Source organism: Hemitrygon akajei, chromosome 11, assembly GCF_048418815.1.
Source record: "Hemitrygon akajei chromosome 11, sHemAka1.3, whole genome shotgun sequence".
Taxonomy (NCBI): domain Eukaryota; kingdom Metazoa; phylum Chordata; class Chondrichthyes; order Myliobatiformes; family Dasyatidae; genus Hemitrygon; species Hemitrygon akajei.
In genome coordinates, this window is record NC_133134.1 from 10947649 (window position 1) to 10968452 (window position 20804).

The 20804-nt window shown below is 43.8% G+C and overlaps 1 protein-coding gene across 1 annotated transcript in view; it reads right to left on the bottom strand.

The window, feature by feature from the left end:
• tekt4 (tektin 4) overlaps positions 1-20804 on the bottom strand; it is a 28762-nt gene that overhangs the window by 1397 nt on the left and 6561 nt on the right. The window contains exon 4 of the mRNA XM_073060202.1: positions 1048-1270. Coding sequence (XP_072916303.1) covers positions 1048-1270 — 223 coding nt within the window. The remainder of the gene's footprint in view (positions 1-1047; positions 1271-20804) is intronic.

A 20804-nucleotide genomic window follows, 5' to 3' on the forward strand; every position in this document is an offset into this window, starting at 1 on the left:
TGAAGGGAGTTTTACTATGAACATCTATGTTTACATCATTCTACAGATGTGCAGTGGAGAGCATCCTAACATGCTGCATCACAGCTTTGTACGGAAGCTGCACTGTGGGAGACTGGAAGGCTCTACAACGGGTAATCAAAATTGCCAACACATCACTGGGATGTGGGCCAAATGCAAGAAATTGTGACCCAGTTGGGTCAGTTGTGGTCAGCATGGACTGGCTGGGCAGAAAGTCCTATATCCATGCTGTATTACCCCGTGACTCTAAGGCACATAACAACAAAACTACACTCAGTGGCCATTTTATTAGCTACAACTGCATACCCACATGTTAAAGCAAATATCTAATCAGCTAATCATGTGACATCAACATAATGCATAAAAGCATGCAGACATGGTCAAGAGATTCAATTGTTGTACAGACCAAGCATCAGAATGGGAAGAAATGTGATCGACGTGACTTTGACCATGAAATGATTGCTGGTGCCAGATGGGGTGATTGGAGTATCTCAGAAACTTCTGGGTTGTTCACGCACAACAGCCTCCAGAGTTTACAGAGAATAGTGTTGGAAAACAAAACTCATCCAGTGAATAGCATTTCTGTGGGAAAAAGATCTTGTAAGTAGGAGAGGTCAGAGAAGAATGGCCAGACTGGATCCAGCTGACAGAAGGGTGACACTAACTCAAATAATCACACATTACAACAATGATGTTCAGAAGAGTATCTCTGAATGCACAACATGTCAAACGTTGAAATACATGGACTACAGCAGCAGAAGACCACAAACATACACTCAGTGGCCACTTTATTAGATAAAGAAGGTACCTAATGAAGTGGCCACTGAGTGTATAGTTATGTAGTTATATACAATGTAACCCTTTCATTCAACTATTTTAATTTGTTATTTCTGCTTGAGACTGTGCCAAAAAGATGATTCACATTTTCATTTACCTACATTGAGTTGAGCACAGAGTTAGGTTATCTCTTCCTCTATTTTTAGCAATTTGTGAAAAAGTGAAACTGAACCAACTTCTTGAGATAATAACCTTTCTCAGATGATGGTCTAACTTGGCCTTTGCGTCAAAGAGCTCCTCCAAGCGCTTGTTAAAGGCAGCGTTAACTCTGTCATACTGATCATGCAGATCTTTGGAAGTCTCCTCCAACACATTGTCAACCAGAGCACGGAGGTTAATAGAATTCATTCGCTCCTGTTCAGCTTTGTAGATGTTACAGTGGGTGAACTGGGCCCAGGACTCTGGTGTAGAAGAACTGAGAGATTGAAAAGAAACATCAGTATCAATAGTCAGCAGTACCACCATTAGTAGTATCTACAGAAGGCAACATCCATCATCAATAATCCCCACCATCGGCGCCATGCCATCACCTCTTGGCTCCACTGAGCAGGAGGTACAGAACATAGAACATAAATCAGTACAGGCTCTTCAGCCCACAATGTTGTACCAACCCTTTAATCTATGCCAAGATCAATCTAACTGTTCCCTCTCCCCTAGCCATCCATTTTCCTTTCTTTGATGTGCCTATCTAAGAGCCTCTTAAATGTCCCTAATGCTTCTGTCTCTACCAACACCCCGGCAGCTCATTCCATGCACCATACACTCTCTGTTTAAAACACTTACCTCTGATATCCCACCCCCCCCCCCCCACCCATATTTTCATCCAATCACCTTATGTCCTCTGGTATTAGTCATTGCCAGTCTGGGAAAAAGTCTCTGGCTATCCACTCCCTATCTATACCTCTTATCATCTTATACACTTCTATCAACTCACCTCTCCTCCTTTGCTCTAAAGCAGTGGTCCCCAACACCGGGCCACAGTCCGGTATCGGTCTGCGGCCCGGTAGTTGGGGACCAATGCTGTGAAGAGAAAAACCCTATCTCATTCAAGATTTTCTCCTGAGTCATATTCTTCAAGCCATTTCCATAGATGCTGTGTAACCTGTTGAGAATCTCCAGCACTTCATTGCTTTGGATTTCCAGTATCTGCAGAATATCTTCGCTTCTCCAATCCAGGCAACATCCCGGTAAATCTCTTCTGCCCCCTCTCCAGAGATGCCAGATCCTTCCTTTAATGAGGTGACCAGAACTGAACACAATATTCCCAGTGTGGTCCAGCCTGAAATCCCACACCATCAAGATCAAGATCAGCTACTTCCCTTCAACTATTTGGTTCTCGATTCAACTGGGAAAAAAACTAATTGCTACAATACTGTGACCACTTTTATCACTTTGAATTAATAATTGACTTGGTGTTTCCATTTATTATTATTGTGTCCTTTCATGTAAAAAAGTAGAAATAAACATTGCATCTGTGCATACATGTACCTGTACGTATAGAAGAAAAATAGCTTTATTTGTCATGTGTACTTATACATATCATATTTATTTGTCATATTTGTCATAAATCAGATCATTGAGTATAGGAGTTGGGATGTAATGTTAAAATTGTACAAGACATTGGTAAGGCCAAATTTGGAGTATTGTGTACAGTTCTGGTCACCGAATTATAGGGAAGATGTCAACAAAATAGAGAGATTACAGAGGAGATTTACTAGAATGTTACCCTGGGTTTCAGCACCTAAGTTACAGGGAAAGGTTGAACAAGTTAAGCCTTTATTCTTTGGAGCATAGAAGGTTGAGGGGGGACTTGATAGAGGTATTTAAGATTATGAGGGGGATAGATAGAGTTGACGTGGATAGGCTTTTTCCATTGAGAGTAGGGGAGATTCAAACAAGAGGACATGAGTTGAGAGTTAGGGTTTCAAAAGTTAGGGGTAACACGAGGGGGTATTTCTTTACTCAGAGAGTGGTAGCTCTGTGGAACGAGCTTCCAGTAGAAGTGGTAGAGGCAGGTTCGGTATTGTCATTTAAAGTAAAATTGGATAGGTATATGGGCAGTAAAGGAATGGAGGGTTATGGGCTGAGTGCGGGTCAGTGGGACTAGGTGAGAGTAAGCATTTGGCACGGACTAGAAGGGCCAAGATGGCCTGTTTCCGTGCTGTAATTGTTATATGGTTATATGGTATTGTATACCAAAACATCAAAACATTCAGTGAAATGCATTGATTGCATCAACAACCAATGCAGTCCCAGGATGTGCAGGGGCCAACCCACAAGTGTCACCACACTTCTAATACCAAAGGTTTAAATGTTCAAAGGCACATTTAATGTCAGGGAAATGTATACAATATACATCCTGAAATGCTTTTTCTTCACAACCATCCACAAAAACAGAGGAGTGCCCCAAAGAATGAACGACTGTTAAACATGAGAATCCCAAAGTCCCCCCGCAGCTCCCCCCTCCCGCACATAAGCAGCAGCGAGCAACAATCCCCCTCCCCCCACCAGCAAAAAAACACAGATCGATACTATCACCAAGCCCAAGCGTGTGCTAAGCAATAGCAAAGACACAGACCAAAGTTACCATCTTAGCATTCCCCACAACTGACCCTAAGCCCTACATCTTTGGAATGTGGGAGGAAGCCAGAGCACTAGGAGGAAACCCATGAAGTCACAGGGTGAATGTACAGACAGCAGCGGGAATTAAACCCTGATCACCGACACGGTAAAGGATTATGCTAACTACTACACTGCTGTGCCACCCATTTCTGGCAAGGACAGAATGTTGTGACAAAGGATCTGTTTCCGTGTTGTAGAACTCATGACTCTACCACTTCCAGTTACAACTTTCTTTCTATTTAGAGTTATTTAGAACCCAATTACCGCCCTATCAGCCTACTCTCAATCATCAGCAAAGTAATGGAACAGATCATCAACAGTGCTATCATGCAGCTCCTACTTGGCTTACGGATGCCCAGTTTGGTTTCCATCAAGGCCAGTCAGCTCCTGACTTCATCACCTCCTTGGACCAAACATGGACCAAAGAGCTAAATACCAGAGGTGAGGTGAGAGTGAAAGACCTCAACATCAAGGCAGCATTTGACCGAGTATGGCATTAAGGTGCCCCAGCTAAAATGGAGTCAATGGAAAGTAGGGGGAGAAACTCTCCACTGTTTGGAATCATACCTTATGCAAAGGAGGTTGGTTGTGGTGGTTGGAGGTCAATCATCTCATCTTCAGTACATCACTGCAGGAGTTCCCTAAGGAAGTGCCCTAGGACCAATCATCTTCAGCTGCTTCATCGATGGCCTTTCTTCTGTCATAAGGTCAGAAGTGGGGATGTTCGCAGATGACTACACAATGTTCTACACCATTCGCGACTCCTCAGATAATGAAGCAGTTCATACCCAAATGCAGCAGGCCCTGGACAATATCCAGGCTTGGGGTGACAACAGGCCAGTAACATTTGAGCCACACAAGTGCCAGGCAATGACCATCTCCAACAAGACAGCTCTAACCATTGTCCCTTGACATTCAGTTGCATCACCATCACTACTATCAACATCCTGCACTTACCATTGACAGGAAACGGAATTGGTCTAGCCATATAAACACCGTGGCTACCAGAGCAGGTCAAAAGCTAGGAATCCTGTGGCAGGTAACACACCTCCTGGCTCACCAAAGCCTGTCCGCCATCTACAAGGCTCAGGTCAGGAGTATACTGGAATACTCACCACTTACCTGGATGAGTGCAGCTCCATCAACACTCAAGAAGCTTGACATCATCTGGTACAAAGCAGCCCATTTGATTGGTACCCCTTCCATAACCATCCAATCCCTCCACCATTGACGAACAGTGGCAGCAGTGTGCACTATCTACAAGATGTACTGCAACAATACACTACAGTTTCTAAGGCAGCGCTTTCCAGACCCATGATCACTACCATCTAGAAGGACAAGACGAGCAGATACCTGGGAACACCACCATCCTGACTTGGAAAAATATTCCTTCATTGTCGCTGGATCAAAATTATGGCATTTCCTCCCTAATAGCACTGTGGGTGTACCTACACCTCAGGGACTGCAGCAGTTCAAGAAGGTATCACCTTCTCAAGAGCAACTAGGGATGGGCAATAAATGCTAGCTTAGCTTGCAACGCCCACATCCCATAAGTTAAAAAAAAAGTTACAATACTGTAACAGGTTCTTCCGAGCCAATGAGCCTGATTAACCTACTAACCGGTGAAACGGAGCATCTAGAGTTAACCCATGAGTTCATGGAGCGAAAATAGTAACTCCTTACAGACAGCAACTGGAATTGAATCCCAATTGTTGGCGCTGTGAAACTTACTCTATGACAATAAACTCAACTGACTGCATAGTGTGAAAGTACCTGCTTTTTCATTTACTGAGCAATACACATTAAAAGGTTAAAATATATATATATAATAGAGATCAATAGGAGTGGCATGTATGACTATTTATGGCTGTGTATCTTCTCATTCACTGGAACGTCAGCCGTGATTCAGTTGTGAAAGGACACTGTTGTTGCTTGGTGTGGAAGGGTGTGTTGCAATTATGACGGGGTCCTGAATCACGCCTATGAACTGTGTTTTTGAAAAGAGAGAGGGAGTTGTTGTTCAACACTGGACACCTTGTTATTAAGGGAGAGAGAGAGGCAAAGACTGCTTGGAGATGGTATTATGGTTTCTCTGCAAGTTTGTTTTGAATATACAAGGACACTGCCTGCTTGTGAATTCTTACAGAGAGAGAGCAACGAGCAGCTTGTGGGCCGCCATGGTGACCGAGGGCAGCGTTATTTGATGGACGGCTGGTGTTCAACATACTGAGATGAATAGTGGGTCAGCTGATAGACCTATAGACACAGACACATGGTTTTGGACACTGAATGAGCTTTGCTGTGCCCACAGAAAAGGTGGGTTTTGGAGGATCGATCAGGAGAATCGATCAGTGGCTCTCGCAGTGTGAAAAGGGTGTGACCGGTGGGGAGTTACTCATGTGTCCAACCCTGGCCTGGGTTAATAAATGCACCACAGAAGAACAGTCCCCTTTATTATGGTCACAGTCGGTGACTTCCAAAGGATTTCAGAGGACAACAGGACGATCGACGGCGTCAGCTTACCTGAAGACTCAAAACTCTCTCTCCCTCCAGCACTACCTGACTCAATACCACAAACTGAACTGAACTTCACTCATCATCGTAAGACTGTATCCATTTACCCTTAGGCTTGAAGAAGCTTGGTTTTTCTATTTCCATATATATATATAATCATTGCTGACCTATTTGATATATCTGCATTTATTTTACTGTATTGCGTAGTTACTAATGGATAGCATTAGTTTATAGCAATACCAGACTCCAAAGTGGTTTCTATTTCTGCTGGTTCTTTAACCCGTCACGGGGTACGTGACACAATCCAGAGATGTTTTTCTATATACCAAAGTTCAAAGTAATTTTTAGTTATCAAAGTACATATGTCACCAAATATTACCCTGACATTCAATTTTACATTAGAAGTACAGTAAAATCAAAGAAAAAGCAGTAACAGGATCAGTCCAAGTCAGCATGGATTTATGAAGGGAAAATCATGCTTGACTAATCTTCTGGAGTTTTTTGAGGATGTAACTATGAAAATGGACAAGGGAGAGCCAGTGGATGTAGTGTACCTGGACTTCCAGAAAGCTTTTGATAAAGTCCCACATAGGAGATTAGTGGGCAAAATTAGGGCACATGGTATTGGGGGCAGAGTACTGACATGGATTGAAAATTGGCTGGCTGACAGGAAACAAAGAGTAGTGATTAACGGGTCCCTTTCGGAATGGCAGGCTGTGACCAGTGGGGTACCGCAAGGTTCGGTGCTGGGACCGCAGCTGTTTACAATATACATTAATGATTTAGATGAAGGGATTAAAAGTATCATTAGCAAATTTGCCGATGACACAAAGCTGGGTGGCAGTGTGAAATGTCAGGAGGATGTTATGAGAATGTAGGGTGACTTGGACAGGTTGGGTGAGTGGGCAAATGTATGGCAGATGCAGTTTAATGTGGATAAATGTGAGGTTATCCACTTTGGTGGCAAGAACAGGAAGGCAGATTACTATCTAAATGGAGTCAAGTTAGGAAAAGGGGAAGTACAACGAGATCTAGGTGTTCTTGTACATCAGTCAATGAAAGCAAGCATGCAGGTACAGCAGCAGTGAAGAAAGCTAATGGCATGCTGGCTTTTGTAACAAGAGGAATTGAGTATAGGAGTAAGGAGGTCCTTCTGCAGCTGTACAGGGCCCTGGTGAGACCCCACCTGGAGTATTGTGTGCAGTTTTGGTCTCCAAATTTGAGGAAGGACATTCTTGCTATTGAGGGAGTGCAGCGTAGGTTCACAAGGTTAATTCCCGGAATGGCGGGACTGTCATATGTCGAAAGATTGGAGCAACTGGGCTTGTATACACTAGAATTTAGAAGGATGAGAGGGGATCTGATTGAAACATATAAGATTATTAAGGGATTGGACACACTGGAGGCAGGAAGCATGTTCCAGCTGATGGGTGAGTCCAGAACTAGAGGCCACAGTTTAAGAATAAGGGGTAGGCCATTTAGAACAAAGATGCAGAAAAACTTTTTCACCCAGAGAGTGGTGGATATGTGGAATGCTCTGCCCCAGAAGGCAGTGGAATGGCCTACTCCTGCACCTACTGTCTATTGTATGTTGTATTCCCAGAACCCTCTGTTCTATTACACATCTCAGTGTACTCACCATGCAAGTCCAACCCTAGTTTTTCTTCCTAAAGTGCAAACCTGTCTGCATTAAATTCCACCTGCTGTTTTTCAGTCCATTTTCCCAGCTGGTCCAGATCCCGTTGGAGGCTTAGATAGTCCTCTTGCTGCCTAGTGCACCCCCAGTCTTGGTGTCATCCACAAATTTGCTGATCTAGTTTTCCACATTATCATTCAGAGACCGTTGGAACAAGCAATTTATTCATATCAGCTCTGATAGTTTCCTGAGTAAACATGACAAGTGATGTTAAGGCTCCATCTAGTGGAGATTAAAACACCATTTGTCATATTGTTTGTTACCATGGACCTAGGAACTACAGACAACGCTTACAAGAGGAACTCAGCAATTCAGATAGCATGTATGGATGGGTGTAAAAAGTCGACATTTCCGCCCAGTACCCCTCACCATACGAGCAAGCGTTTGAGAGATCGGCGGTTTAAATGGGGACGGATTTGCCGGCTTCTGCCGGTGCTGCGGGTAGGAATGGGGCGTTTCCGCCTGCTTTCTCACCCCGACCTGCGGCATTCAGGGGCTGGTTGGAGCCGAGCAGAGCCGGAAGCGCTGAACTGACTCACTTGCTCACACACTGAAACCGGTTGACTACTCCTGTCACTCCCGTTCGCTCCCCGTCACCCTGCTCCTGTGATCGTCGCCCACACGCTGTTGCTGTTCGTTTTCGGGGAAAAAAATCGGGAGAGGTTCTCAGCAACGGATCAGAAACATACGAGATTCTGCGGATGCTGGAAAACCGGAGTCTCCACAGATACTATCTGGCCTGCTGACTTCTTCCAGTATTCTGTGTGTGTTTCTCAGGAACAGAATCCTTTTGTAAAATTCTTTTCCGTCATTCAAAGTTTGCTCCATGTTAAGCTATTTCCTGAACAGCATGCCACTTAATTGCAAAACGAAGTATTTCACGTCGTGTTTTGATGTTTCGATGTAAATGTGACAAATAAAGTTAAATCTTTTCATCTTATCTTTTGAGATTGGACAATGATTCGGAACAAGAAGGCAGCGGGAGAGCACCTAAGGATTTCCAGCGAGAAGACATTTTGAGTTCTCGGGGTAAAAGAGAGGCAAGACTGCGCAGGCGCGTGTCGTCAGCCAGTTGAGCGCGAAATGTTTCAAAAGAAGGCCACGTTGGGAGCGGGCAGCGGAGTGAGAGGCATTGGCTCAACGGGCTTCGGCAGTAACAGGACGATGCGAGGCAGTTGTTGATTGCAAAAGGAAGTAGTATGTGTGTGAGGCCGGTTTTCTGTGGTCGGTGTCAGATGTGGGAGGTCCTGGAGCCTCCCGGCGTCCCGGACGGCCACATCTTCACCCGGTGCATCGAGATGCACCTCCTAAGGGACCGTGTTAGGGAACTGGAGATGCAGCTCGATGACCTTCATCTGGTCAGGGAGAGGGAGGAGGTGATAGAGAGGAGTTACAGGCAGGTGGTCACTCCGGAGCCACGGGGGACAGAGAAATGGGTCACAGTCAGGAGAGGGAAGGGGAAGAGTCAAGTACTAGGGAGTACCCCTGTGGCTGTACCCTTGACAATAAGTACTCCTGTTTGAGTACTGTTGGGGAGAGTGGGGAGACAGCCTACCTGGGGGAAAGGACAGTGGACAGAGTCTGGCCCTGTGGACGCAGGAAAGAAACTCGGATGGTAGTTTGCCTCCCAGGTGCCAAGGTCTGGGATGTTTCTGATCGCGTCCAAGATATCCTGCAGTGGGAGGGAGAACAGCCAGAGGTCGTGGTACACACTGGTACCAATGACATAGGTAGGAAAAGGGAAGAGGTCCTGAAAGAAGACAACAGGGAGTGAGGAAGGAAGTTGAAAAGCAGGACCTCAGAGGTAGTAATCTCCGGATTACTGCCTGTGCCACGTGACACTGAGAATAGGAATAGAATGAGGTGGAGGATAAATGTGTGGCTGAGGGAATGGAGCAGAGGGCAGGGGTTCAGATTTCTGGATCATTGTGACCTGTACAAAAAGGACAGGTTGCACTTGAATCCCAGGGGGACCAATATCCTGGCGGGCAGGTTTGGTAGAGCTGTTGAGGAGGGTTTTAACTAGTTTGGCAGGGGGGTGGGAATCAGAATGTGAGTGCAGGGATTAAGGTAGAAGGACAAAGGTGTGATGCTAAGAGTTCTGAGTTGATGAGGAAGGACAGGCAGGAGACAGAACATAATTGTAGCCAGTTAAAGGGGTTGAAATGTGTCTATTTCAATGCCAGGAGTATTAGGAACAAGGAGGATGAACTTAGAGCATGGATTAGTACGTGGAATTACGATGTTGTGGCCGTTACTGAAACTTGGTTGGAGGAAGGGCAGGATTGGATGATGCAGGTCCCAGGGTTCAGGTGTTTTAAAAGGAATAGGATGGGAGGTAGAAAAGGGGGGAGTGCCATTGCTGGTCAGGGATAGTATCACGGCTATAGAAAGGGAGAGCACTGCAGAGGGAATGTCCACTGAGTCAGTCTTGGTGGAAGTCAGAAATAGGAAGGGATCAATCACTGTGCTGGGACTAGTCTATAGGCTCCCAAATAGCCCTCGGGACACTGAAGAGCAGTTAAGTTTTTTTGATCCAAGATGGTGGCACGACGCAACTTGCAGCAGCCACTCCGGAGCTGATGTCTGTTATTTGTTAGCGGGGTGCCGTGCACAATCCTAATCTGATGAAAAACGGACGTGGGAGCACGAAGGAACATCTGGAAATCTCCAGGAAGGCCTTCTTCATTGCTGCTGCTGCTGTGAGGTCCGGGTCTCTGCTGAGAAGAACAGGCCCCCAGTCCTCAGGGTCGCGTTACCGGTCGCTGTTGGCAGGGGGCGTCGTAGTGCACTCGGCAGCGGTTGGTGCTTGGAGGGGCTGTGCCGGAGGGGATGGTCGGAGGCTTGGAGGTTCGACGGACTTGGAGTGCGCTGCGGTCGTGGCATTTTCACTGTGTGCTGCGTCTGCGAGGCTGGGTCCGGCGGAGCTTTCATTGTGTGCTGCGTCTGCGAGGCTGAGTCCGGAGGTGCCTTGGAAATCCATAGCGGAGGTATTCCCTTCTGCCGCCGGCGTGGGATGACGAGTCTATCGGGACCCTGAGAACTTGTGGAAACTGTGTGGTGGTTTCTTTCGAACTTAGAGTTTTTTTTAACATCTTTGGACTATTTTTTACTGTGCCCATGGTCTGTTTCTTTTATCAATTATGGTATTGTCTGCACTGTTGTAACTATAGGTTAACTATAACTATATGTAACTATTTGGTTTTGTGTAGGTCTTGTAGCTTTAGTTTTTGGTTTGTTGGGTGGTAGAGTTGGTCTCTTGACTTGGTGTGTCTGGGTAGTCTTGTTTTTTTCCCTGGTGGATTTGGAGCTCCTTTCCGGGAAACGCGCTAAGATGGTAGCGCGATATTAATACGCAGCAGCCTCTCCGGACTCTAGATTGGGGATTGCCAAACGTTATGTGGATTTTCTGGTGTAGTCTGTTTCGTCGTGTGCTTTTGTGATATCATTCTGGAGGAATGTTGTCTCATTTTTTAACTGCATTGCATTTGTGGTTTCTAAATGACAATGAACTGAAATTCAATTCAATTCAATTCAAGTAGGCAGATTTTAGAATGGTGCACAACATACAAGGTAGTAGTTATGGGTGATTTCAACTTCCCTCATATTGACTGGCATCTCCTGAGTGCAAGGGGGATAGATGGGGCTGAATTTGTCAGGTCTGTTCAAGAAGGATTCCTGACACAGTATTTGGACCGGCTGATGAGAGGAGAGGCTATACTGGATCTAGTTCTGAGTAATGAACCTGGTCAGCTGACAGACCTCTTGGTGGGAGAGCATTTTGGTGAGAGTGACCACAACTCCCTTAGCTTCAGCATAGCTATGGAAAGGGATAAAATCAGACGAAATGGTAAAGTGCTTAACTGGGGAAGGGCTAACTTTGAAGGGATGAGGCAGGACCTAGCGAGAGTAAATTGGAAACAGATGTTCAAAGGGGAAAGCACAGAAGTAATGTGGGAGAAGTTTAGGGACCACTTGAGCTGGGTTCAGGATAGGTTTGTCCCACTGAGGCAAGGAAAAAATGGTAGGAAATGGGAACCATGGCTGACAAAACACGTGAGGCAACTTGTCAAGAGGAAAAAGGAAACATATGTTAGATAAAAGAACCAGGAAGTAGGAGGGGCTCATGAGAAATATAGGGTAGCCAGGAAGGAGCTAAAGAGGCCTGATTTTATTCTCACAAATCAATGAATACGTTGTAAAAAAAGATCACTCCCTACTTGTACATAGTCTTTTCCTTTTCCTTTTGCTTGTTTTCTCTTTCCGCTCTTTTCTATAGGTGTATTCCTCAGATAAATACTTTGTGGAGATTTGTGATATATATGATTATATGATATATATGTACAATGTCTGAAATACATCTTATGGAAATGTTTGTTTGATGATGAACTTCAATAAAAAAAATTACAAAAAAATGAAAGGACTTAGGAGAGCTCGAAGGGGGCATGGGAAGGCCTTGCCATGTAGGATTAAGGAGAACCCCAAGGCGTTCTATCCATATGAGAAGGAAGGTGGGACCGCTAAAGGATAAAGAGGGCATTCAGGTGCCTGGAGGCGGAGGAGGTTGGGGAGGTCCTAAATGAATACTTTGCTTCAGTATTCACAAGTGAAAAGGATCTTGATCAGGGTGAGGTTGAAATAGAGCAGGCCTGTGTGCTGGACAATGTGGAGATTAAGGAAGAAGAAGTACTGGATCTTCTTAAAAACATCAAGATTGATAAATCCCCAGGGCCGGATATGATACACCCCAGGTTGTTGTGGGAATTGAGAGAAGAGATCGCAGGAGCATTAGCTATGATCTTTGAATCCTCTTTGGCTGCAGGGGAAGTGCCAGAGGACTGGAGAATGGCAAATGTAGTTCCCTTGTTTAAAAAAGGTAATAGGGAGAAACCTGGGAACTATAGACCAGTGAGTCTTACGTCGGTGGTCTGCAAACTACTGGAAAGGATTCTTAAGGATAGGATCTACGAACATTTGGAGAAGTACAGTCCACTCATGGATCATCAACATGGCTTTGTGAAGGGAAGATCATGCCTCACGAGCCTGATGGAGTTTTTTGAAGAGGTAACAAAAGAAATTTATGAGGGTAGGGCAGTGGATGTGGTCTACTTGGATTTTAGCAAGGCATTTGACAAGGTCCCTCTCATCCAGAGAGTCATGAGGCATGGGATAAGTGGAACCTTGGCTGTTCGGATAAAAAATTGGCTTAAAGGAAGAAAGCAGAGGGTAGCTGTGGAAGGAAAGTATTCTGCCTGAAGGTTGGTGACTAGTGGAGTGCCATAGGGATCTGTCCTGGGACCCCTGCTATTTGTTATTTTTATAAATGACCTGGATGTAGAGGCAGAAAGATGGGTGAGTAAGTTTGCGGATGACACAAAGATTGGAGGAGTTGTGGATGGAGCTGCAGGTTGTTGAAGGTTACAAGAGGATATAGACAGGCTGCAGAGTTGGGCAGAAAAATGGCAGATGGAGTTCAATCTGGACAAGTGTGAGGTGATGCATTTTGGAAGGACAAACCAGAAGACTGAGTACAGGCTTAATGGTCAGTTACTTAAGAGTGTGGATGAACAAAGCAACCTTGGTGTTCAAATCCATATATCCCTCAAGGTTGCTGCACAGGTTGATAGGGTAGTTAAGAAGGCCTATGGGATGCTAGGCTTCAATAACAGGGGGATTGAGTTCAAGAGTAAAGAGGTCATGTTGCAACTCTACAAATCTCTGGTGAGACCGCACTTAGAGTATTGTGTTCAATTCTGGTCACCTCATTATAGGAAGGATGTGGAAGCTATGGAGAGGGTACAGAGGAGATTTGCCAGGATGTTGCCTGGTTTGGAGAACAAGTCATATGAAGCAAGGTTAGCAGAGTTGGGACTTTTCTCTTTGGAGCTTAGAAGAATGAGAAGGGACTTGATAGAGGTCTACAAGATTACGAGAGGCTTAGATAGAGTGGATAGTCAGTACCTGTTTCCCAGGGCACCAATAGCAAACACCAGAGGGCATATGTACAAAATTAAGGGAGGGAAGTTTAGGGGAGACATCAGGGGTAAATGTTTTACACAGAGGGTTGTGGGTGCTTGCAATGACTTGCCAGGGATGGTGGTGGAGGCTAAAACATTAGGGGTCAGGCACAGGCACATGGAGAAGTGTGGAGAAGTTACACTGTAAAAGTTATTACCCCTCAGGCACCAGGCTCTTGAACCAGAGGAACTAACTTCTCTCAATTTCACTTGCCCCATTACTGAAATGTTCTCACAACCTATGGACTCACTTTCAATGACTCTTCATCTCATATTCTTGATATCTCTTGGTTTATTATTATTATTTCTTCTTTCTTTTTGCATTTGCCTTCAGAGGATGTTTCTGAATAAGAAGAACACTATAGCACAATTTGGTTCAGTTACTCAAGAGTCCCAGGAATAAACGAAGATGGCCCTCTCAAGTTGACTTCCACGGATGGTTTGAAACAAGATATAACCATATAACAATTGCAGCACAGAAACAGGCCATCTCGGCCCTTCTAGTCTGTGCCAAACGCTTACTCTGTCCTAGTCCCACCTACCTGCACTCAGCACATAACCCTCCATTCCTTTCCTGTCCATATACCTATCCAATTTTTTATGACAATATCAGATCTGCCTCTACCACTTCTACTGGAATCTCGTTCCACACAGCTACCACTTTCTGAGTAAAGATGTTCCCCCTCCTGTTAGCCCTAAACTCTTGCCCCTTAACTCATGTCCTCTTGTTTGAATCTCCCCTATTCTCAATGGAAAAAGCCTATCCACATCAACTCTATCTATCCCCCTCATAATTTTAAATACCTCTATCAAGTGCCCCCTCAACCTTCTATGCTCCAAAGAATAAAGACCTAACTTGTTCAACCTTTCCCTGTAACTTAGGTGCTGAAACCCAGGTAACATTCTAGTAAATCTCCTCTGTACTCTCTCTATTTTGTTGACATCTTTCCTATAATTTGGTGACCAGAACTGTACACAATACTCCAAATTTGGCCTCACCAATGCCTTGTACAATTTTAACATTACATCCCAACTCCTATACTCAATGCTCTGATTTATAAAAGCCAGCATACCAAAAGCTTTCTTCACCACCCTATCCACGTGAGATTCCACCTTCAGGGAACTATGCACCATTATTCCTAGATCACTCTGTTCTACTGCATTCCTCAATGCCCTACTATTTACCATGTACGTCCTATTTTGATTATTCCTACCAAAATGTAGCACCTCACACTTATCAACATTAAACTCCATCTGCCATCTTTCAGCCCACTCTTCTAACTGGCCTAAATCTCTCTGCAAGCTTTGAAAACCTACTTCATTATCCACAATGCCACCTATCTTAGTATCATCTGCATACTTACTAATCCAATTTACCACCCCATCATCCAGATCATTAATGTATATGACATACAACATTGGACCCAGTACAGATCCCTGAGGCACACCACTAGTCACCGGCCTCCAACCTGACAAACAGTTATCCACAACCACTCTCTGGCATCTCCCATCCAGCCATTGTTGAATCCATTTCACTACTTCAATATTAATACCTAATGATTGAACCTTCCTAACTAACCTTCCATGTGGAAACTTGTCAAAGGCCTTACTGAAGTCCATATAGACAACATCCACTGCTTCACCCTCGTCAACTTTCCTAGTAACCTCTTCAAAAAATTCAATAAGATTTGTCAAACATGATCTTCCATGCACAAATACATGTTGACTGCTCCTAATCAGACCCTGCCTATCCAGATAATTATATATACCATCTCTAAGAATACTTTCCATTAATTTACCCACCACTAACATCAAACTTAATTGCTAGGTTTACTCTTAGAACCCTTACTCTTAGGTGTTGTCAAAATGGTGAAACTAACAAGAGCAAATTGGAGTGAAGATGACATTGGGCTAGATCTTGATGGCATAAGAAAACAACTTCACCACAAGGTCAACAACAACCTCAACAGCAAGCTCAACACCATACCTCTCAACGGAGGGAAAACATTGATTAAACAGCACAACTTCAGGCTGCAATTACATATGTAATGGAGACGGTGTCAACGTTGCAAAAATGACTAGGCTTGGCCTGGCAGCTTTTATCTACAGTGGTAGAGCAAAAATCGGATGGCTTGACTACACTGTGGACCTGGAAGACCATGATGATGACTGTGCAAGAACAATAACATGCCAAGAAGTTGCAAATTATCAGAAAGTAGTGCCTTTATTGAACCCAGACAGGCTCTGTACACTGTCTCCTCAACTACTGAGGGAGGAACTCGAATGGTTGGTTGGGCTGTTGTCACAGAAAATGGAGTGATAGCCATAGGAAGCATGGCTCCTGGTACCTCTGCACAACAGGCAGAAATGAAAGCTTAGACTGAAGCCTGTAAGCAAGCAGAAGCAAGATCAGCTAATATCTACTCAGATTCTTGATATACCTTCAGAGCTGTTCATGACTTTATGGAGACAGAGCATTTCTTACAATGGAACTCCAATCAAGAATGATGAACTATTACAAGAACTTATGGAAGTCATGCAACTATCATCAGAAGTTGCAGTATAAAAATGGAAAGATAATCCAAAATGAACACAGTTGAAAGCTGTTGAATTGATTTTGTAGATGAAGCTGCAAAAAGGACAGAAAGAGAAGGAATAAAGAAAGTCAAAGAAATGGACAAAAACCCAGTAACAGAAACAAAGTTAAACACCATGTCACAGATGAACATGCTAGATATTCAAGAAATCCAAGATCAGTTTTCAGATGAATAAACGTAGTACTGGGTGGAAAATGATGGGTTATTAAATGACAATGGAGTACAGCAATATGGCGCTAGTCTTAGACTGGTAGGGTCAGCTGAGCTGCTTCCCGACCTGGCACAGCAGATACAATCCTTAGGACACATTCAAGTGCAACTTTGCTCAACATAATCTCCCAATGGTGGTGGAATCTAAAGTACAGGATACAAGCTCAACAAACAGTTGAAAGATGCATGACATGCTAGAAAACAAACTCTGGATCAATGGAGAAGCTATGTACCTCAACTAAGTATTCCTGCCCCACCTAGTCCATTTTTACATCTACAAGTGGACTACATTACTTTACCAAAGTGCCAAGGATATTTAGATGTGTTAGTAATAGTGGATAAATTTTCAAGATAGGTGGAAGCCATTCCAGCAAGAGAAGCTACTGCCTCATTCACAGCAAGAACTCTGGTTAAGGACTATATTGCTAGATGTGGACTGCCATGCCACATTGACTCTGACCAGGGAACACATTTCGCTGGAAATGTTTGTCAAGAATTATGTTGACTGATGAACATGTCTTTTCGTTGCCCACCACCCAGAGTCATCAGGACAAATTGAAACAATGAACAACATTATCAAACAGCTAACTAAGTATCATGGCCTACAGCTCTTTGGTTTTATGCAGCATCAGGGCAACCCCAAACATAACAACAAAATAGAGTTCACTTGAAGTGGTGACGGGGCAATCTGTGTCACTTCCAGGAACTCTCAATCTCAGAAGCTGGCGTACATGCTATGTCAGATAGCTTACTTCAGTGTATCTGTGGAATTCATTGCAATGGATGCTGTGGTGGCCAATTTACAGGGTATATTTAAAGCAGAGGTTGATTGGTTCTTGGTATTAGTCAGGGTGTCAAAAGTTATGGGGAGAAGGAAGGAGAATGGTGTTGAGAGGGAAAAGAAATCAGCCGTGATGGAATGGGGGAGCAGATTCATTGGGCTAAATAGCCTAATTCTATTCCTATATATCATGGTCTTATGGTCCCAAGGGGGCAGTAGGGAAATAGAAGTCGTTGGGGGCATTCAAGATTCTTGGTGGGGGGGGGGGGGCGGTAAGCAGCACCCTAACTTGAGGCATGAGACTTGACTGACCTTTGGTAGATCAGGCACTTCCAAAAAACAATCTGAGGCTGGAACACAGGAAGAACCATGGCTGTGCAGGCAGTCAGCACTGTCGTCACAAAGCATCTGAAACTTGGCAATCCCATCCAACCTTACTGTGGTGAACTACATATATCTGTCTGGACACGCCCCCTCCCCCCCCCCCCCACTGACTGCTCCTGTGGCTCCTCCCACTGACCGTGGCTCCTCCCACAGACTCCGGTATAAAGGCGATTGGAGACATAGCCCCAGTCTCAGTCCCCAGGATGTAGTGTGGTGGTCAATTGCTGCTTGTTCTTTCTTCCTTGCAATAAAAGCCTATATCTCGCCTCACGTCTCCGAGAGTTATTGATGGTGCATCACTTACCAACCAAACACACCTTATTGGGGATGCATAAATCAGCAACCAGGGTGCCCAACAGTTCCATTTTTGGCACGGAACGAGATCATACAATTTAACAGTTGGTCAGTCAAGTGCACCCTCTCAACTTTCTCTATGAATCTACAGAAAATAGGTCACACAATGATACAGTGCTGGCCAGAACCAAATAGTGAAACTGCTGACCCTGAGGGTTCCTCTTGAGGTGTTCAAAGCAACCTTGGCTTCATGTGGGTGGTCAAGAACCATATTTGGGGATTATGAGACCTTATGTGATTAATCAATCATGCTAACTGAAATAGTATAAAAGTAGCTTCCTGAACACTGGCTGTATACTGACCAATATTCAGATTGCAATCTGAATCCTTGCCAACATGATGTTTGCTGCTGTGATCATCTTCACCTTTGCCTCACCATCCCTTTATGTGCCACTACTATTGTTCCATCCATGTCAGCTCATTGCCGTCATCAATATCTGATAGACACCCCCAGGTTGTGTTAATTTTTTAATTTTAATTTAGCTCTGTTAATAATGGATAAATATGTATGGCACTATCTCTGGGCCTGCAGGTGGTGAAGCCTTGAATTCTTATCCTGCTAAGCAACAGAAACTACAGTAAGTGCCTCAGGAAAATATTACATACCTGCAGTATGATTTTATTCCATTCCTGTCAGATCAGCAACGCCCCATGTGTCTTATTTGTAATACTGTAGTGTACTATCCAATTAAGCCATGAAACCTTCAAGACCTCAGGAACACTTCTGTAAAAGACAGCCTGAAAAGGCTACTTATGGTATTACTCGTTTCCAAAAGACGAAAGAAGCATTTGAAAAGTGTGCACTCGAGTTATTTGCCATGAAAGCTAAAAATGACCTTGATAGTGGTCTCACTTCTTCTTATAACAGTTTCAAAATGATAGCAAATTGTGGAAAATCTCATACAATTGGTGAAAGATTAATAACGCCTGCAGTATCAAAGTGCTCACCACTGGTCTCAAACTGGATACCAGTATATTGAAATCAATTCCTCTGAGTAACAACTCTCTAGCTCGTCTTATTGACAAAATGAGTGAAGACATTGAGTATCAACTATGCTCAGAGCTACAAAAAGCAGAATTTGGGATACGAATAGATGAGTCAACTGTGCAAAACAACAGGCATTGTAAATAGCATATATACAGTTTATCAAAAATGGAAAAGTTTATGAAAAGGTTGTCTTTTGTAAAAATTTTTGTAAAAATTGAAAAACAAATATAAACACAGAATCGATCTATGAAAGCTCAAAATGTATATTGAGAATAAAACTCTTCCAATTAAAAACATGATTTATTTTGCAACAGATGGAGCACCATCTATGACAGGTTGCCGTGCTGGTTTACTGGGACTTATGAAAAAAGAAAGTCCAAATCTGTTAGCAATCCATTGTGTATTTCATTGTCAAGATCTCGCAGCCGAAAACCTCAGCCAGTGACTTTTTTTTTCAAGCTTGACTCTTCTAATATCTGCTATCAACAAAACTAAAGCTCCTCCATTAAATAGCAGAATATTTTGACAGTTATGCCAAGATAACAATGAAAAGTTTGGACACTTGCTTCTTCACACTGAAGTGCATTGGCTGCCAGAAGGCTGCTGTTGAAAATGTTTCTTTGACCTTTTTGACACTGCGGCTGAATTTTTGGTCAAAGTCAACAAGAGCTTGGGAAACAAGATTGAACTTCTACGTGGAGATGTGGCATACCTAGTCGATCTGTATGACAAAATGAACATTCTAAATATGAAATTGCAGGGTGAGAATTTTAATTCAATCCAGGCAAAAAGTGCAGTGTTCACTTTTAACAGAAAATTGGAAGTGTATAAGCAAAACATTGGGAGAAGAATGTTCTCACAGTTTCCCTGCATGGAAGGTATTGATGATGGCAATGAGCTGACATGGATGGAACAATAGTAGTGGCACATAAAGGGATGGTGAGGCAAAGATGAAGATGATCACAGCAGCAAACATCATGTTGGCAAGGATTCAGATTGCAATCTGAATATTGGTCGGTATACAGCCAGTGTTCAGGAAGCTACTTTTATACTATTCCAGTTAGCATGATTGATTAATCACGTAAGGCCTCTTTCACAGACGGTCATTTGCAAGAGTACTGCTTACACCTGAAGTCACTGAAGAAAGATTTACAGAATCAATTCAATGATTTGAACGATCTGGAAATTCTGGACTGGGTAATTGACCCATTTCTTTGTAAGAAGAAATTCTCAAAATTCAGAATGATGAAGAATCAAAAATGCTTTTCAAAAATATTTGTCATGGTCCAGATTGGGTTCCCTTTAAATTTACCTAGTTTATATTACAATCCAGACCATTGACTCTTTGTTTCCCTTTAATTCCCTGTTTTCCCGTGTCCCTCGGGCTTGGTGATTAAAGACAATTTACTCTCGACCGAACAGGCAGTTTATAAGTCTCCGGCTTCAGCCGTTTGGGGCAAGAGCGTTATGAGCATTAACACAGTCACCGAAGCTAGTGCGAGCCAAAGTAATCTAGCTGGAACCAACTAAGTTTCTTGCTGGACCAAGCCAAGTCTCCTCCGGAAGCAAGTGCCAGCAAGCCGCCTTCCCTTTCCAGAGTTTGTCCGTCCAAGTTAAACCACCAGGGTGAGTCAAGAGCTCAATGCTGCTTGGAGCGAAATTGTGCCCAGTTATAGTACCGTCTATCATTATGTGGTCTCCGTATCCATGTCCTGTGTCTAAAAGGGGTCCTGGCCCTGTACCCTGGAAGGGTCCTAACCCTGTGTCAAAAAGAGTCCCGACTCCG